Source organism: Delphinapterus leucas, chromosome 14, assembly GCF_059928025.1.
Source record: "Delphinapterus leucas isolate spDelLeu-1000000601 "Yukka" chromosome 14, BTC_Dleu_Yukka2, whole genome shotgun sequence".
NCBI lineage: Eukaryota > Metazoa > Chordata > Mammalia > Artiodactyla > Monodontidae > Delphinapterus > Delphinapterus leucas.
This window is the reverse complement of record NC_143142.1, coordinates 66,371,198-66,392,016: the sequence shown is the minus strand read 5'-3', so window position 1 is coordinate 66,392,016 and position 20,819 is coordinate 66,371,198. Positions and strand designations below refer to the sequence as shown.

Sequence of the window (20,819 nt, the reverse complement as noted above, 5' to 3'; positions counted from 1 at the left end):
ATCAAGGATGCTAAATCAGGCCCCATTACTGAAAATATAATTGAGGCTTTAATGTATACATAAAGTGAGATGAAATTTTTCCTCTTCCTCTCCTTTCCCTTCCTCTTCCTTTTAGTATTCCATTGTGTGAATATACCACAATTTATTCATCTTCCAGGTTATAGGCATTTCAGTCATTTCCAGTTTATTCCTATAAATAAAGCTGCTGCAGACATTCTTGTACATGTCTTCTGGTAGACAAGCACATTCATTTCTTTTAGGTATATTCAGTGGCATACCTAGAATATTTGACACTCTAGAATGGATCATTTGTATTGCTCCAGGTCTTCCAAACAGCAAAATTATTTTCAGTAATAACAATGAAATGAAATGAATAACAGTGACAAGATAACCAGTGATTTTAAATTTATTTATTTATTAATTTATTTTTTGCGGTACGCGGGCCTCTCACTGTTGTGGCCTCTCCTGTTGCGGAGCACAGGCTCCAGACACGCAGACTCAGCGGCCATGGCTCATGGGCCTAGCCGCTCCGTGGCATGTGGGATCTTCCTGGACCGGGGCACGAACCCATGTCCGCTGCATCGGCAGGCGGACTCTCAACCACTGCACCACCAGGGAAGCCCAAAATTTTTTTTATTTTTAAATAATTATATATTCACAGAAATTGAAAAGATAGTACAAAAATCTCATGTATTCTTACAGTCCCAGTTTCCTCCAATGGTTATATCTTATGTAACTATAACACAGTATCCTAGAAGGAAATTGACATTGGTATAATGTATGTATATAATTCTGTGCCATTTTATCACATGTGTAGATCCATCTAATCCGCCACCACAATCAAGATACAGAACTGTTCCATCATCACAAAAGTCTCCCTTGTGCTCCCCTTTATAGTCACAACCACCACTGTCACCCCCATCATTCCTAACCTCAGGCAATTTCTAATCCCTTTTCCGTCTCCATAATTTCATCATTTCAAGAATTTTATATAAATGGAATCATACAATATGTGATCTTTCGAAATTGGCTCTTTTCAGTCAATGAATTGCCTTTGAGGTTCATCCAAATTGCTGCATGTATCAATAGTTTGTCCTTTTTATTGCTGAGTGGTATTCCATTGCATGGATGTACTTAAGTTTCTATAAATCATTCACTTACTGCAGTACATTTTGATTGTTTCTAGTTTTTAACTATTACAAATGAATCTGATATGAACATTTGTGTACAGATAGTTGTGTGAACGTAAGTTTTCCTTTCTCTAGGATAATTGCCATATGCTGGGTCTTATATGTATGCTTAATTTTGTAAGAAACTGACAAATTGTTTTCCAGTGTGGCTGTACGATTTTATATTTCTACCAGTAATGTGTAAAAGATTAAGTTTTTCCATATCTTTGCCAGCTTTTCTTACTGTCACTAGTACAGCAGAGGTGTGTAATGATACCTCATTGCCACCTTTACTGGCATTTCCCTAATGGGTGGTGGTGTTGAACAACTTTTCATATGCTTATTTGCCATGTGTACATTCAATTTGGTGAAGTGTCTCTTCATATCTTTTCCCATTTTCTAATTGGATTAGCTGTTAAGTTTTGAAAAGTCTTTGTATATTCCAGATATGAGTCCTTTGTAGGATATGTGGTTTAGAAATAGTTTTTCCTAGTCTGTAGCTTGTTTTTTTTTCCTCTTAGGGGTGTCTTTCACAGAGAAAAAGTTGGTACATCATGAAAAAAACTTTTTTAATCCCCTACCCCTGTATTGCCTTTCCCCCCTTCCCTCTCCCCACTGGTAACCACTAAGTTTGTTCTCTATATTTCTGAGTCTGCTTCTTTTTAGTTATAGTCATTAGTTTCTTGTATTTTTTTGGATTCCACATGTAAGTGATATCATATGGTATTTGTATTTCTCTGTTTGACTTATTTCACTTAGCATAATGCTCTCCAAGTCCATCCATGTTGCTGCAAATGGCAAAATTTCATTCTTTTTTATGGCTGAGTAGTATTCCATTGTATATATATGCCATATCTTCTTTATCCATTCATCTGTTAATGGACACTTAGGTTGCTTCCATATCTTGACAATTATAAATACTGCTACTATGAACATTGTGGTGTGTGTGTCTTTCTGAATTAGTGTTTGTTTTTTTATTTTTGGATATGTACCCAGGACTGGAATTGCTGGGTCATATGGTAGTTCTGTTTTTACTTTTTAGAGAAACCTTCATGCTGTTTTCCAAAGTGGCTGCACTAATTTACATTGCTACCAATAGTGCAACATCCTTGCCAACATTGTTATTTATGTTCTTTTTGATGATAGCCATTCTTTTTTTTTTAACATCTTTATTGGAGTATAATTGCTTTACAATGTTGTGTTAGTTTCTGCTTTATAAGAAAGTGAATCAGCTATACGTATACATATATCCCTATATCCCCCCCTCTTGCATCTCCCTCCCACCCTCCCTATCCCACCCCTCTAGGTGGTCACAAAACACTGAGCTAATATCCTGTGCTATGCAGCTGCTTCCCACTAGCTATCTATTTTACATTTGGTAGTGTATATATGTCCATGCCACTCTCTCATTTCGTCCCAGCTTACCCTTCCCCCTCCCCGTGTCCTCAACTCCATTCTCTACGTCTGCATCTTTATTCTTGTCCTGCCACTAGTTTCTTCGGAACCATTTTATTTTTTAGATTCTGTGTATATGTGTTAGCATACGGTATTTGTCTTTCTCTTTCTGACTTACTTCACTCTGTATGACAGACTCTATGTCCATCCACCTCACTACAAATATCTCAATTTCATTTCCTTTTATGGCTGAGTAATATTCCATTGTATATATGTGCCACATCTTCTTTATCCGTTCATTTGATGATGGACACTTACATTGCTTCCATGTCCTGGCCATTGTAAACAGAGCTGCAATGAACATTTTGGTACATGACTCTTTTTGAATTATGGTTTTCTCAAGGTATACACCCAGTAGTGGGATTGCTGGGTCATATGGTAGTTCTATTCTTAGTTTTTTAAGGAACCTCCATACTGTTCTCCATAGTGGCTGTATCAATTTACATTCCCACCAACAGTGCAAGAGGGTTCCCTTTTCTCCACACCCTCTCCAGCATTTATTGTTTGCAGATTTTTTTGATGATGGCCATTCTGACCGGTGTGAGGTGATACCTCAATGTAGTTTTGATTTGCTTTTCTATAATGATTAGTGATGTTGAGCATTCTTTCATGTGTTTGTTGGCAATCTGTATATCTTCTTTGGAGAAATGCCTGTTTAGGTCTTCTGCCCATTTTTGGATTGGGTTGTTTGTTTTTTTTTTTGCTATTGAGCTGCATGAGCTGCTTGTAAATCTTGGAGATTAATCCTTTGTCAGTTGCTTCATTTACAAATATTTTCTCCCATTGTGAGGGTTGTCTTTTGGTCTTGTTTATGTTTTCCTTTGCTGTGCAAAAGCTTTTATGTTTCATTAGGTCCCATTTGTTTATTTTTGTTTTTATTTACATTTCTCTAGGAGGTGGGTCAAAATGGATCTTGCTGTGATTTATGTCATAGAGTGTTCTGCCTATGTTTTCCTCTAAGAGTTTGACAGTGTCTGGCCTTACATTTAGGTCTTTAATCCATTTTGAATTTATTTTTGTGTATGGTGTTCAGGAGTGTTCTAATTTCATACTTTTACATGTATCTGTCCAGTTTTGCCAGCACCACTTACTGAAGAGGCTGTCTTTTCTCCACTGTATATTCTTGCCTCCTTTATCAAAGATGAGGTGACCATATGTGCGTGGCTTTATCTCTGGGTTTCTATCCTGTTCCATTGATCTATATTTCTTTTTTTGTGCCAGTACCATACTTTTGATTACTGTAGCTTTGTAGTATAGTCTGAAGTCAGGGAGCCTGATTCCTCCAGCTCCATTTTTCTTTACAAGATTGCTTTGGCTATTCGGGGTCTTTTGTGTTTCCATACAAATTGTGAAATTTTTGTTCTAGCTCTGTGAAAAATTCCAGTGGTAGTTTGATAGGGATTGCATTGAATATGTAGATTGCTTTGGGTACTAGAGTCATTTGCACAATGTTGATTCTTCCAATCCAAGAACATGGTATATCTCTCCATCTATTTGTATCATCATTAATTTCTTTCATCATTGTCTTATAATTTTCCGCATACAGGTCTTTTGTCTCCTTAGGTAGGTTTATTCCTAGATATTTTATTCTTTTCGTTGCAATGATAAATGGGAGCGTTTTCTTAATTTCACTTTCAGATTTTTCATCATTAGTGTATAGGAATGCCAGAGATTTCTGTGCATTAATTTGGTATCCTGCTACTTTACCACATTCATTGATTAGCTCTAGTAGTTTTCTGGTAGCATCTTTAGGATATTCTATGTAGAGTATCATGTCACCTGCAAACAGTGACAGCTTTACTTCTTCTTTTCCGATTTGGATTCCTTTTATTTGTTTCTCTTCTCTGATTCCTGTGGCTAAAACTCCCAAAACTATATTGAATAATAGTGGTGAGAGTGGACAAACTTGTCTTGTTTCTGATCTTAGAGAAAATGGTTTCAGTTTTTCACCGTTGAGAAGAATGTTGGCTGTGGGTTTGTCATACATGGCCTTTATTATGTTGAGGTAAGTTCCCTCTGTGCTGACTTTCTGGAGGGTTTTTATCATAAATGGGTGTTGAATTTTGTTGAAAGATTTTTCTGCATGTATTGAGAGGATCATATGGTTATTCTCCTTCAATTTGTTGACAAGGTGTATCACACTGACTGATTTGAGTATATTGAAGAATCCTTGCATTCCTGGGATAAACCCCACTTGATCATGATGTATGATCCTTTTAATGTGCTTTTGGATTCTGTTTGCTAGTATTTTTTTTAACATCTTTATTGGAGTATAATTGCTTTACAATGGTGTGTTACTTACTGCTTTATAACAAAGTGAATCAGTTATACATATACATATGTTCCCATATCTCTTCCCTCTTGCGTTTCCCTCCCTCCCACCCTCCCTATCCCACCCCTCTAGGTGGTCACAAACCACCTAGCTGATCTCCCTGTGCCATGCGGCCGCTTCCCACTAGCTATCCACCCTGCGTTTGGTACTGTATAAATGTCCATGCCACTCTCTCAATTTGTCCCAGCTTACCCTTCCCCCTCCCCATATCCTCAAGTCCATGCTCTAGTAGGTCTATGTCTTTATTCCCGTCCTACCTATGCTCTTCATGACATTATTTTTCCTTAGATTCCACATATATGTGTTAGCATACGGTATTTGTTTTTCTCCTTCTGACTTACTTCACTCTGTATGACACACTCTACGTCCACCCACCTCACTACAAATAACTCAATTTCGTTTCTTTTTATGGCTGAGTAATATGCCATTGTATATATGTGCCACATCTTTATCCATTCATCTGTTGATGGACAGTTAGTTTGCTTCCGTGTCCTGGCTATTGTAAACAGAGCTGCAATGAACATTTTGGTACATGACTCTTTTTGAATTATGGTTTTCTCAGGGTATATGCCCAGAAGTGGGATGCCTGGGTCGTATGGTAGTTCTATTTATACTTTTTTATGGAACCTCCATACTGTTCTCCATCGTGGCTGTATCAATTTACATTCCCACCAACAGTGCAAGAGTGTTCCCTTTTCTCCACACCCTCTCCAGCATTTATTGTTTGCAGATTTTTTCATGATGGCCATTCTGACTGGTGTGAGATGATATCTCATTGTAGTTTTGATTTGCTTTTCTATAATGATTAGTGATGTTGAGCATTCTTTCATGAGTTTGTTGGCAATCTGTATATCTTCTTTGGAGAAATGTCTATTTAGGTCTTCTGCCCATTTTTGGATTGGGTTGTTTGTTTTTTTTTTTGCTATTGAGCTGCATGAGCTGCTTGTAAATCTTGGAGATTAATCCTTTGTCAGTTGCTTCATTTACAAATATTTTCTCCCATTGTGAGGGTTGTCTTTTGGTCTTGTTTATGTTTTCCTTTGCTGTGCAAAAGCTTTTATGTTTCATTAGGTCCCATTTGTTTATTTTTGTTTTTATTTACATTTCTCTAGAAGGTGGGTCAAAATGGATCTTGCTGTGATTTATGTCATAGAGTGTTCTGCCTATGTTTTCCTCTAAGAGTTTGACAGTGTCTGGCCTTACATTTAGGTCTTTAATCCATTTTGAATTTATTTTTGTGTATGGTGTTCAGGAGTGTTCTAATTTCATACTTTTACATGTATCTGTCCAGTTTTGCCAGCACCACTTATTGAAGAGGCTGTCTTTTCTCCACTGTATATTCTTGCCTCCTTTATCAAAGATAAGGTGACTATATGTACGTGGGTTTCTCTGTGGGCTTTCTATCCTGTTCCATTGATCTGTATTTCTGTTTTTGTACCAGTACCATACTGTCTTGATTACTGTAGCTTTGTAGTATAGTCTGAAGTCAGGGAGCCTGATTCCTCCAGCTCCATTTTTCTTTACAAGATTGCTTTGGCTATTCAGGGTCTTTTGTGTTTCCATACAAATTGTGAAATTTTTGTTCTAGCTCTGTGAAAAATTCCAGTGGTAGTTTGATAGGGATTGCATTGAATATGTAGATTGCTTTGGGTACTAGAGTCATTTGCACAATGTTGATTCTTCCAATCCAAGAACATGGTATATCTCTCCATCTATTTGTATCATCATTAATTTCTTTCATCATTGTCTTATAATTTTCCGCATACAGGTCTTTTGTCTCCTTAGGTAGGTTTATTCATAGATATTTTATTCTTTTTGTTGCAATGGTAAATGGAAGTGTTTTCTTGATTTCACTTTCAGATTTTTCATCATTAGTGTATAGGAATGCCAGAGATTTCTGTGCATTAATTTTGTATCCTACTACTTTACCAGATTCATTGATTAGCTCTAGTAGTTTTCTGGTAGCATCTTTAGGATATTCTATGTAGAGTATCATGTCACCTGCAAACAGTGACAGCTTTACTTCTTCTTTTCCGATTTGGATTCCTTTAATTTCTTTTTCTTCTCTGATTGCTGTGGCTAGAACTTCCAAAACTATGTTGAATAAGAGTGGTGAGAGTGGGCAACCTTGTCTTGTTCCTGATCTTAGTGGAAAAGGTTTCAGTTTTTCACCATTGAAGAGGAACTTGTCTGTGGGTTTGTCACATATGGCCTTCATTATGTTGAGGAAAATTCCCTCTCTGCCTACTTTCTGCAGGGGTTTTATCATAAATGGGTGTTGAATTTTGTTGAAAGATTTTTCTGCATCTATTTAGATGATCATATGGTTCTTCTCCTTCAATTTGTTAATATGATTTATCATGTTGATTGATTTGCGTATATTGAAGAATCCTTTCATTCCTGGAATAAACCCCACTTGATCATGGTGTATGATCCTTTTAATGTGCTGTTGGATTCTGTTTGCTAGTATTTTGTTGAGGATTTTTGCATCTATGTTCATCAGTGATATTGGCCTGTAGTTTTCTTTCTTTGTGACATCTTTGTCTGGTTTTGGTATCAAGGTGATGGTGGCCTCGTAGAATGAGTTTGGGAGTGTTCCTCCCTCTGCTATATTTTGGAAGAGTTTGAGAAGGATAGGTGTTAGCTCTTCTCTAAATGTTTGATAGAATTTGCCTGTGAAGCCATCTGGTCCTGGGCTTTTGTTTTTTGGAAGATTTTTAATCACAGTTTCAATTTCAGTGCTTGTGTTTGGTCTGTTCATATTTTCTATTTATTCCTGGTTCAGTTTCGGAAGGTTGTGCTTTTCTAAGAATTTGTCCATTTCTTCCAGGTTGTCCATATTATCCGCATATGGTTGCTTGTAGTAATCTCTCATGATCCTTTGTATTTCTGCAGTGTCAGTTGTTACTTCTCCTTTTTCATTTCTAATTCTGTTGATTTGAGTCTTGTCCCTTTTTTTGTTGATGAGTCTGGCTAATATTTTATCAATTTTGTTTATCTTCTCAAAGAACCAGCTTTTAGTTTTATTGATCTTTGAGATCGTCTCCTTCTTTTCTATTTCATTTATTTCTGTTCTGATCTGATCTTTATGATTTCTTTCTTTCTGCTGACTTTGGGGTTTTATTCTTTATTCTTTATTCTTTCTCTAACTGCTTTAAGTGTAAAGTTACGTTGTTTATTTGAGGTGTTTCTTGTTTCTTAAGGTAGGATTGTATTGCTATAAACTTCTCTCTTAGAATTGATTTTGCTGCCTCCCCTAGGTTTTGGGTCATTGTGTTTTCATTGTTATTTGTTTCTAGGTATTGTTTGATTTCCTGTTTGATTTCTTCAGTGATCTCTTGGTTATTTAGTAGTGTATTGTTTAGCCTCCGTGTGTTTTTAGTTTTTACAGATTTTTTTCTGTAATTGATATTTAGTATCATAGCGTTGTGGTCAGAAATGATACTTTATACTATTTCAGTTTTTTAAAATTTACAAAGGGTTGATTTGTGACTCACAATATGATCTATCCTGGAGAATGTTCCATGAGCACTTGAGAAGACAGTGTATTCTGTTGTTTTTGGCTGGAATGTCCTATAAAATATCAATTAAGCCCATCTGTTTAATGTATCATTTAAAGCTTGTGTTTCCTTATTTATTTTCATTTTGGCTGATGTGTCCACTGGTGAAAGTGGGGTGTTAAAATCCCATATTATGATTGTGTTACTGTTGATTTCCCCTTTTTATGGCTGTTAACATTTGCCTTATGTATTGAGGTGCTCCTGTGTTGGGTGCACAAATATTTACAATTGTTATATCTTCTTTGATTGATCCCTTAATTATTATGTAGTGTCCTTCTTTGTCTCTTGTAATAGTCTTTATTTTAAAGCCTGTTTTGTCTGAGATGAGAATTGCTACTCCAGCTTTCTTTTGATTTCCTTTTGCATGGAATATCTTTATCCATCCCCTCACTTTCAGTCTGTATGTGTTGCTAGGTCTTAAGTGAGTCTCTGTAGACAACCTATATATGGGTGTTGTTTGGTATCCATTCAGCCAGTCTATGTCTTTTGATTGGAGCATGTAATCCATTTACATTTAAGTTAGTTATCGATATGTATGTTCCTGTTACCATTTTGTTAATTGTTTCGGGTTTGTTATTGTAGATCTTTTCCTTCTTTTGTGTTTCCTGCTTAGAGAAGTTCCTTTAGCATTTGTTGTAAAGCTGGTTTGATGGTGCTGAATTCTCTTGGTGTTTGATTGTCTGTAAAGGTTTTAATTTCTCCGTCAAATCTGAATGATATTCTAGCTGGATAGAGTAATCTTGGTTGTAGGTTTTTCCCTTTCATCACTTTGAATATGTCCTGCCTGTGCCTTCTGGCTTGTAGAGTTTCTGCTGATAGATCAGGTGTTATCCTTATAGGGATTCCTTTGTATGTTATTTGTTGCTTTTCCCTTGCTCTTTTTAATGTTTTTTCTTTTTATTTAATTTTTGATAGTTTGATTAATATGTGTCTTGGCATGTTTCTCCTTGGAATTATCCTGTATGGGACTCTCTGCGCTTCCTGGACCTGATTAACTATTTCCTTTCCCATATAGGGAAGTTTTCAACTATAATCTCTTCAGATATTTTCTCGGTCCCTTTCTTTTTCTCTTCTTCTTCTGGGACCCCTATAATTTGAATGTTGGGGCATTTAATGTTGTCCCAGAGGTCTCTGAGACTGTCCTCAGTTGTTTTCTTTTTTTTTTTTTATTCTGCTCTGCGGTAGTTATTTCCACTATTTTTATCTTCCACGTTACTTATCCGTTCTTCTGCCTCAGTTATTCTGCTATTGATTCCTTCTAGAGAATTTTTAATTTCATTTATTGTGTTGTTCATCGTTGGTTGTTTGGTCTTTATTTCTTCTAGGTCCTTCTTAAACGTCTCTTGTATTTTCTCCTTGTATTTCCAAGATTTTGGATAATCTTTATTATCATTACTCTGAATTCTTTTTCAGGTAGACTGCCCATTTTCTCTTCATTTTTTTGGTCTGGTGGATTTTTACCTTGCTCCTTTATCTGCTGTGTGTTTCTCTGTCTTCTTATTTTGCTTGACTTACTGTGTTTTGGTGTCTCCTTTACATAGGCTGCAGGTTTGTTGTTCCTGTTGTTTTTGTTGTCTGCCCTCAGTGGCTAAGGTTGGTTCAGTCGGTTGTGTAGGCTTCGTGGTGGAGGGGACTAGTGCCTGTGGTCTGGTGGATGAGCCTGGATCTTGTCTTTCTGGTGGGCAGGACTGCATCTGGTGGTGTGTTTTGGCTTCGTCTGCGAACTTTGTATGATTTTAGGCAGGCTGTCTGCTAATGGGTAGTGTTGAGTTCCTGTCTTGCTAGTTGTTTGGCATAAGGTGTCTAGCTCTGTAGCTTGCTGGTCATTTAATGGAGCTGGGTCTTAGCATTGAGATGGAGATCTCTGGGAGAGCTTTTGCTGTTTGATATTACGTGAAGCCAGGAGGTCTCTGGTGGACCAACGTCCTGAGCTTGGCTCTCCCACCTCAGAGGCACAGGCCTGACACCTGGCCAGAGTACCAAGACCCTGTGAACCACATGGCTGAGAAGAAAAGGGAGAAAAAAAAGAAAGAAAAGAAAGAAAGAAAGAGAGAAGGAAGGAAAGAAAGAAAGAAAATAAAGTTATTAAAATAAAAAAAATTTTAAATTATTAAAAATTATAAAGTAATTCAAAAAAAGAAAGAAAGAAAGAAGAGAGCAACCAAACTAAAAATCAAATCCACCAATGATAAAAAGTGCTAAAAAAATTATAAAGTAATTCAAAAAAAGAAAGAAAGAAAGAAGAGAGCAACCAAACTAAAAATCAAATCCACCAATGATAAAAAGTGCTAAAAACTATACTAAAAGAAAAAAGGGACAGACAGAACCCTAGGACAAATGGTAAAAGCGAAGCTATGCAGACAAAATCACAGATAGAAGCATACACATACACACTCACAAAAAGAGAAAAAGGAAATATATATATATATATATATAGAAGGAAGCAAGCAACCAAATCAATAAACAAACCTACCAATAATAATAAACTCTAAATACTAAACTAAGATAAACATAAAACCAGAAACGAATTACATGCAGGAAGCAAACCGCAAGTCTACAGTTGCTCCCAAAGTCCACCGCCTCAATTTTGGGATGGTTCTTTGTCTATTCAGGTATTCCACAGATGCAACGTACATCAAGTTGATTGTGGAGGTTTAATCCGCTGCTCCTGAGGCTGCTGGGAGAAATTTCCCTTTCTCTTCTTCATTCGCACAGCTCCTGGGGTTCAGCTTTGGATTTGGCCCCGCCTCTGTGTGTAGGTTGCCTGAGGGCGTCTGTTCTGCACCCAGACAGGACAGGGTTGAAGTAGCAGCTGATTCGGGGGCTCTGGCTCACTGAGGCGGGGGGGAGGGAGGGATATGGAACGCGGGGCAAGCCTGCAGCGGCAGAGGCTGTCGTGACGTTGCAACAGCCTGAGGTGCACTGTGTGTTCTCCCGGGGAAGTTGTCCCTGGATCACGGGACCCTGGCTGTGGTGGGCTGCAGAGGCTCCCAGGATGGGAGGTGTGGATAGTGACCTGTGTTTGCACACAGGCTTCTTGGTGGCTGCGGTAGCAGCCTTAGCATTTTATGGCCGTCTCTGGGGTCCGCGCTGATAGCCGCAGCTCGCGCCTGTCTATGGAACTCGTTTAGGCGGTGCTCTGAATCCCCTCTCCTCATGCACCCCGAAACAATGGTCTCTTGCCTCTTAGGCAGTTCCAGACTTTTTCCCGGACTCCCTCTCGGCTAGCTGTGGTGCAGTAGCCCCTTCAGGCAGTGTTCACGCAGCCAACCCCAGTCCTCTCACTGGGATCCGACCTCCAAAGCCCAAACCTCAGCTCCCAGCCCGCACCCACCCTGGCGAGTGAGCAGACAAGCCTCTCAGGGTGGTGAGTGCTGGTCGGCACTGATCTTCTGTGTGGGAATCTCTCCGCTTTGCCCTCTGCACCCCTGTTGCTGCACTCTCCTCCGTGGCTCTGAAGCTTCCCGCCTCTGCCACCTGTATCCACCAGTGAAGAGGCTTCCTAGTGTGTGGAAATTTTTCCCCTTCACAGCTCCCTCCTAGAGGTGCAGGTCCTTTTCCTATTCTTTTGTCTGTTTTTTCTTCTTTCTTTTGCCCTACCCAGGTATGTGGGGAGTTTCTTGCCTTTGGGGAGGTCTGAGGTCTTCTGCCAGTGTTCAGTACGTGTTCTGTAGGAGTTGTTCCACATGTAGATGTATTTCTGATGTATTTGTGGGGAGGAAGGTGATCTCCACGTCTTAATCCTCTGCCAGCTTGAAGGTCTCCCCCGACGATAGCCATTCTGACAGGTGCAAGGTGATACCTCATTGTGGTTTTGTTTCTTTCATTTTTTTTTTTTTTTTTTTTTTTTGGCCATGCCTTGTGCATCGTGGGATCTTAGTTCTCCAACCAGGGATTGAGCCTGGGCCCTCAGCAGTGAAAGCATGGAGTGCTAGCCACTGGACCACCAGGGAATCCCTTCATTGTGGTTTCGATTTGCATTTCCCTGATGATTAACCATGCTGAGCATCTTTTCATGTGCTTTTTGGCCATTTGCATATCCTCTTTGGAGAAATGTCTTCAGTTCTTCTGCCCATTTTTTAATCGGGTTTTTTTTCTTTTCTTTTGATGTTGAGTTGTATGAACTGTTTATATATGTTGGATATTAACCCCTTATCAGTCATATCATTTGCAAATATTTTCTCCCATTCAGTAGGTTGTCTTTTCATTTTGTCGATTGTTTATTTTGTTATGCAAAAGCTTTTAAGTTTAATTAGGTCCCATTTGTTTATTTTTGCTTTTATTTCCCTTGTTTAAGGAGACAGATCCAAAAAAATATTGCTATGGTTTATGTCAAAGAGTCTTCTGTCTATGTTTTCCTCTAGGAGTTTTATGGTATCTGGTCTTACATTTAGATCTTTAATCCATTTTGAGCTTACTTTTATATATGTTGTTAGAGAATGTTCTGATTTCATTATTCTACATGTAGCTGTCCAGTTTTCCCAACACTTATTGAAGGGACTGTATTTTCTCCATTGTATATTCTTGCCTCCTTTATCATAGATTAATTTACCATAAGTTCATGGGTTTATTTCTGGGCTCTCTATTCTGTTCCATTGATCTGTGTGTCTGTTTTTGTGCCAGTACCATACAGTTGTGATTACTGTAGCTTTGTGGTATAGTTTGAAGTCAGGGAGCATGGTTTCTCCAGCTGTATTCTTCTTTCTCAAGATTGCTTTAGCTATTTGGGGTCTTTTGTATTTCCATACAGATTTTAAAATTATTCATTCTATTTTTGTGAAAGATGCCATTGGTATTTTGATAGGGGTTGCATTGCATTTGTAGATTGCCTTGGGTGTGGTATGATCCTTTTTTAACAATATTAATTCTTCCAATCCAAGAACACAGTGTATCTTTCCATTTCATTGTGTCATCTTCAATTCCATTCTTTAGAGTCTTTTAGTGTTCCAAGTACAGGTCTTTTACCTCCTTAGGTAGGTTTATTCCTAGGTATTTTATTCTTTTTGACGTGATGGTAAATGAGATTGTTTCCTTAATTTCTCTTTATGATTATTTGTTGTTAGTGTATAGAAATGCAACATATTTCTGTATATTTATTTTGTATCCTGCAACTTTACCAAATTCACCAATGAGCTCTAGTAGTTTTCTGGTGGTGTCTGTAGGATTTTTTTATGTATAGTATCATGTTATCTGCAAACAGTTTTACTTCTTTGTTTCCAATTAGAATTCCTTTTATTTCTTTTTCTTCTCTGATTGCTGTGCCTAGGACTTCCAAACTGTTGAATAAAAGTGGGGAGAGTGGGCATTCTTGTCTTATTCCTGAGCTTAGTGGAAATGCTTTCAGTTTTTCACTGTTAAGTATGATGTTGAGGTATGTTCCCTCTGTGCCCCAGACTTCTTTTTAAATGTCCTATATTTGTACACAGTGATTGGACCCCAGATTAAGGAAGGAATTTTTTTGGCTTTTTAGTATTTTGTGGTGTTTTTATTAAATGAATATCCTAGGATGTGTGGTCAGAACACTTGATGATATAATGAAGTACCAAGGAACTCCAGGACCAGACTGCCAGGTCTTCAGTCCCTGCTCTACTACATATTGAATGTATGAAATTACGTAAGATACTTAACAGCTCTGTGCCTTCATTTCCTCATCTGTAAACTGGGGATAAAATAATAATAATAATTAGCTTACAATAGTGTTTGTTGCAAGACTGGTTGTTATGAAGATCATAAGAGTTCAAATATGTAAAGTGCTTAGAACAGTGCCTGGCAAATAGTAAGCACTTAATAACTGTTGCTAATAATATTACTACTCCTGGCTCTGTGGCTTGGAAAGATACTTAGGCTCCCTGAGTTTCTATTTCTTTCTTTCTTTTCTTTTATTACTATTTTTTATTTATTTTTTTTTGGCTGCCTTGGGTCTTCGTTGCTGTGCGCAGGCTTTCTCTAGTTGCGGTGAGTGAGGGCTACTCTTCATTGCAGCGCATGTGCTTCTCATTGCGATGGCTTCTCTTGTGGCAGGGCATGCGCTCTAGGTCCACGGGCTTCAGTAGTTATGGCACACGGGCTCAGTAGTTGTGGCTCAAGGCTCTAGAGTACAGGCTCAATAGTTGTGGCACATAGGCTTAGTTGATCCGCAGCATGTAGGATGTTCCCAGACCAGGACTCGAACCTGTGTCCCCTGCATTGGCAGGTGGATTCTTAACCACTGCACCACCAGGGAAATCCCTCTGTTTTAAAAAATATTTATTTATTTATTTGGCTGCGCCAGGTCTTAGTTGTGGCATGTGGTATTTTCATTGCCGCATGCAGGATCTTTAGTTGCAGCACGTGGGATCTTTTAGTTGCGGCATGCGGGATCTAGTTCCCTGACCAGGGATTGAACTCGGATCCCCTGCATTGGGAGTGTGGAGTCTTAACCCCTGGACCACCAGGGAAGTGCCAGGTTTCGATTTCTTTAACTCTAAAATGGGGATGATACTTGCTGCCCCATCTAAGTTATAAGGCACTTATGAGGATGAAATAAGATTTTATGTGTGAAAGTGCCATGTGAAGCACTGACAAAAAGTTTTCCTCTTATTAATGATTATTATCATTAAAATAGATATTCTATTTGATGTTTTTTAGCTCATCTATTTTAATTTTTGCATATAAATAATTTATATGATATAGTTACATATTAATAACCTCATATAATTTATAAACAATGTTGTGGGTGCTTAGAAGTTTTTTTACTGAAAGACATACATAATCAAAAAAGCTTGAAAACCTACTGATCTAAAGAAGTGTTTATGATATGAGCTCATTCATGCAGTGTTAACACATTATTGACTGGGGGATTTTTGCATAAACTAATGCCTGTGGCCAAAGATTTGTTTTGTAAGTGAATATTGAAACACCCACGTTTGAGTAAATATCAACAACTTTTTTTGCACTTAATGTATTTATTTGAAACTTTGTACATGTCTTACGAAAGCATTCTAATATTTCGTTAGAGTGTGATAGGCCCTAGCAGGCACCTCTGTGCAGGGGAACAGAACATCTATTACAAATATACCATGTTTCACTGCACTTTCCCCTGGAAGAGCAGACTCTACACTTTCTGGTGACATTTTTTTTTTTTTAGTCCTGTGGATATTATTTCCTCTAGAATACGTTATTTTATTTTACTTGATAGTTGACAAGGTGGATCTTTGTGGGGGACTCTTTTAGAAACGCCACAAGAAGGACCAGGTGCGGGACTACCACTACATTCACCAGAATGGTCAGTTACCCATTCTCTAACTATTGCTAACAAAAGTTGCTTGTAAGTCATTTTATTCTGTGCGTTAAAGCCACAATTAATTTTAAACACATTGAATAAACTGCAATTACTCAAATAGAAACCCACTTTCTTATACCATTTTTGAGTTTTCCAGAGGATATTGAAGTTTTCCAGGCATTGATCAGATCGATCAACTCCTTATATATTTATTATACTCTATTAGACAAGTGGGCTTAGTTATCTGATGGCCACTCCTCCTGTCTTCCTTTCCTGTAGATGCTATGGAGGCGTCATGAATAACTGTCACCATGCGGACTAACCCCTTGTCTTTCCATATAAGAAGAATCACTTCTCCCTTCCATAAGAATGTCATTTCTCCCCTCTGTAGATTTTTAGATTTATCCTTTAATTGGTTTGGTAGACCACAATTATCTCTTATAGTCCCACAAACTCTGGTTTTATTTTTCAACAGTATTTCAGATGTGGACACACTGTTGTAATAATTGTCTTGGTAAATATGGTGCCATGAACTAAGATAAGGTTGTAGGACTGAAACCGTTTCTTGAAGTTTCTTTTCTTCACCCATGTAAGTCTCAAGGTTACATATATATCCGGTTTCACTTTTGCTAACCATCCTGACCGAAATTCCATATTTTGTAAGTTTTCCGGGATTATAGGTTTTGAATCTGAGTCGTCCTCTCCACTTTATCATTGCCTCATCAAGTGATAGCTCTTGTTTGAGTATATAGATCAATTGAAATTTTGGTAGAAAATAATTCAAAAGAGCTTTAACTTTTGAAATTCTGTCGGCAGGAAGTGGAGTTTCCAAGTTATCGTTAAAGTGAAGAAATGTCATTATTTGTTCGAACCTTCTTCTGGTCATAATCTTTGGAAAGATAGGTTTCAAGTAAGGGATCAACCGACTATTTTTTCCAGTGTGACTTTCTTATTTGTCCCATCAAAATTATTAATCCAAGAAACTTTTTCATGTCACTATTGGTTACATCAGTCCATTTTAAAGCCTTATCATACTTTTTATATGATTTTTCATTCTGTTGGTGATACAAGTTTGTTTGAGAAGCGACCAACTTGAAAAAGTCATTACCAAAAATTAATTCTGTTATTTTGCTAATACTTTGCGTGTTATTACATTCAATAGTTATACCTGACACACCTCTAAAGTCTTCTAATTTTTGTTATGAAATGTTGTCCTCAGTCCACTTTTCTGTAGAAGCAAAGGAGCATTCTCCAGCACCGTGAGTTTCATTTTCACTTTCTGTATCAGAATCAATCACTAAGGTTTTTTGTCTTTTTGTTGGTCTAATATTCACATCATCTGAATCAGAACTGTATTCTGAAGAACTACCATCTTCTGAGACACTAGCATATATGTCACTCAGACAATCAGAGAAAGTATCTGCATAAAATTCACTGAAAAGTTCTTCTTCACTCAAAATTTCGCAATGCGTTATTTTTGAACATTTTATGATAATAAACTTGCATTTATAATATACACAGGGTTGGAACAAAAACCTAACTGAGCAAAATGTGAATGATAATGACAATCATAAGTTGTGATCAATTTTAAGCTCTAACAACTTCGCATGGTGATGTTAATTGTATCACTCTCTAAAACCATATTGATACGTCTCTGGTCAATAATGTTCGGGTAACAAAAGACGTATTAATACATCTCTGGTCAATAATGTGTTAATTCTGGCATTCTTGGCAGCATGCATCATCAACTGCCTTAAGAATGTCTTTGTACTCTTAGATTTCATATTAAGGAAGGAATTACCTTAAGAAAGTCATTAGCAATAAACAAAGAGCTACAGAAACAATGTTCATTGCAACATTGTAATAAAAGTTAGACATAACCTGTATGTTCATCAAATAGGGGAATGTTTAAGTAAACCGTGATATATTTATAGGCTGTAGCCTCTGTTATGCAGCTTAGTAAACTAAAATAAAGTTCTAAGGTTAGGAATTGTTTTAAAAAATATTTCATGAGGAAGCATTCCCAATATAATGGTAGGTGGAAAAATTAAGATACAAGGAGATATAGATATGCAGAATAACTCCAGTTCTAGTAAAAATGCACATACATAAGACTGGAAAGAAATATATTAACATGCTAATAGTGATTATCTCCTGATAGTAGGATTACGTGTTATTTTTAGTGTCTTCATACTTTTCTATATTTTCTAGTTTTTCTGCAATGAACATGTATTAGTTTTATACTTAGGAAGAAAGAGTTGATTTTAAATAAAAATTTAAAAATATAAGCCATACTTATTATCCTTAGGCTTTAGATTTCCATTAATTGAATACCTTTGTTAGAGTATGAATCATAGGATTGGGAAGGACTTTTAATAAGTTATCATGGCCAATTCTGAGAATTTCACTGATGAATTTCAGACAGCTGAATTCGTTTTTTTAAATGTTAAAGTGTATTTTGGGGGTTTCATTTTGTGTGAAATTGACCACTCTTGCAATAAGAGCTTAGACATCATCTTTTCTTTCAGTCTTAACAACTCGAATTTCTTTAAAAGTTCTTTATTGAGCCTATTCTCCAAACTTTAGCTTCTTGGTGTAGAATTTGATTTAGAAACCAGGAAGACTTGATGTTTATAAAAAACATTGCCTTCCATCACAGTTCTCAAACTTGGCTATATGTCAGAACCATCTGAGGAGCTTTTAAAAAATACAGATGTGTTAAACATTCTGATTTAACAAGTCTGGTCTGGGAGGGAGTAGGGAGGAAGAGGAGAGTAGGGTTTTGAAAATATTCCTAAATAATTTCACAGCTCTTAAATTAAAAATGGGCTCAGTCAAGAACATTTGAAGAAATTTAAATTACTGAGGCTGAAAGAAAGGATGAGGTCCAAACACTTACTGAAATAGCATTTCTTCTTGAATGGTGACACAAGCCTGGTTGTAAAAAGGCAACAAGAGGGCTGTTTTCTCAACTCTAGCAGAAACCCCTTCAGTGGATGTGTGCCCTGCCAGGAATCTAGATGCAATGGGGAAACATCACCATGATATGCTAACTCTATCCTTGGGTCTTTTCTTGGATGTACATTCAGGGTCTCTTTCTACCAAAGCCTTAATCTACTTGTAATGTTGCAGGGACTCATCCCTCTTCTATTTCCTCTATAGTAATAATAGTAGTTGCCATTTACTGAGTTCCTGTTACCTACTAGGTATTTATGTCCATCTATCTCTGATTCTTACCAGAACCTTGAAAGTCAGTTCTTTCACAGATATAGAAACAGGCTCAGATAGATCGAGTTTTTGATCTAAGGTCACATAGGAAATATCAAAACCAGATTTCAAAGCCTGCTCTGCTTGACTCCAGTGCCTGTGCTTTGTCTGTGGCATCATGGTGCCTGCCTCCTTGCTGCTCCCTCATGTGTTTCCGGTGTTCAGATGGCCTACATCCAGGTCTTTAACTTTCTTACTTCAGTGTCTGACTGTGCAGATTTGTGCCTACAGAGAGCAATGTCTTATGAAAGGCTGGGTTTCTTTTTAAAATTGTCCTTTCAGGGAACGGTGTGAGGAGCTCCGTGTTGAGTTGTCCTGTATCCATCAGAAGGCAGTGAGCAAGGATCGGAAAGCACAGATAGCATTTAATGAGGAGCTGAAAAGGCAGAAGCTGGTGGAAGAGCAGATGTTCTCAAAGCTCTGGGAGGAAGACCGACTGGCCAAAGAGAAGCGAGAAGCCGAAGAGGCGAGGAGACAAAGAGAGCTGGTGGAGAACACACGGCTGGGGCTGAATGCCCAGATCACCAGCATCCAGGCGCAAAGGCAGGCAGCACGGCGGCTGAAGGAGGAGGAGGCGCGCCTTGTGGTGGGTCTTTTGAAATGCTTGTGATAGGACGATGAACTCAGTGGCTAGAATACAGTTTCCGGGCCTGCTACTGTAGTTTGCCTGATGGCCAAGGCTCATTCACAGAGCAACAGACCATGGTCAGAGCCTTGGATTTCAAGGCCCAGCTGACAGTGCCATCTCATTGTATAGGGCAAGTTACTTCACTACTGTGATTCAGTTTCCTCATCTACAAAATGAGGCAAAGGGCACTTGTCTTTGTTGTGAGGATGAAATGGGATAATCATTGGCAGTGCCAATGAAGCCTAGTGGCAGTTTGGCAACATCCCCCCATTCTTTGATATGAATAATTGATAGTTTCCAAATCCTATATAAAGTGCTTATACAACAGCTACAGTGACCCCCCAGACCACCAGCATCAATAATTTTGTTCCTACAAGATCACTGCCCCTAGTATATACAAATTAGAGTTGTCAATGGAAATGTGTGCAAGCACTCAAAAAGGTAGCAATTTTATACGTATATAAAGCTTTCAACATCTGATACTTTAATACCACTAAATTTAGGAAGATGGTAATATTTTCTTGGGGAATCCCAAGTATTGAAATTTGAAACCATAAGAAACATCAAAGGTAAGGTACATGCAGAGCCCAGAAATCTTCTCTGGGTTTAAGATTGTTTTATTTTGAAGAGTTTAGTAGAAGATCTCTAAGAAAATCAAAATAGTGGCCCCCAAATGGCCTTATATATACCCCCTCCTCTGGTGTAAGATACTTAGTGAGCCAGTTTTACTCACAACACTTCTGACACCAAATGTGTGGGTTTTTTTCTCACATCAAACAATACTCTGATGCTCTGCAGACACTGATTAGGTGTCCTACAATTTGATTCAGTTCTGATACTATATGGAGTTAGTGTCAGACTCTGTAAGTTGAAGGGCTTAGTCCCACAAGACTGCCCTCACTTCAGATACCCATCACAAGTAGTGGGTCCCTAGGTTACCCACACTTCTGTCCAGCTTGGCTACAAAGTCCAAGGTTCTCATGACTCCCCCTCAGTTTCAGTAATTCACTAAAATAGCTCATAGAACTTAGGAAAGTGCTTTACTTACCATTACCAGCTTATTGTAAGGTATACAACTCAGAGATGGTCAAATGGAAGAGATGCATAGGGGAAGGTATGTGGGGTGGTACACAGAGCTTCCATGCCC

General features: G+C 37.9%; 1 protein-coding gene across 1 annotated transcript in view; it reads left to right on the top strand.

Annotated features, from left to right (window-relative positions):
• The window catches only part of CFAP53 (cilia and flagella associated protein 53), a 66,679-nt gene that overhangs the window by 11,504 nt on the left and 34,356 nt on the right, over window positions 1-20,819 (top strand). Inside the window, 1 exon segment of the mRNA XM_022584276.2 lies at window positions 19,327-19,630. Coding sequence (XP_022439984.1) covers window positions 19,327-19,630 — 304 coding nt within the window.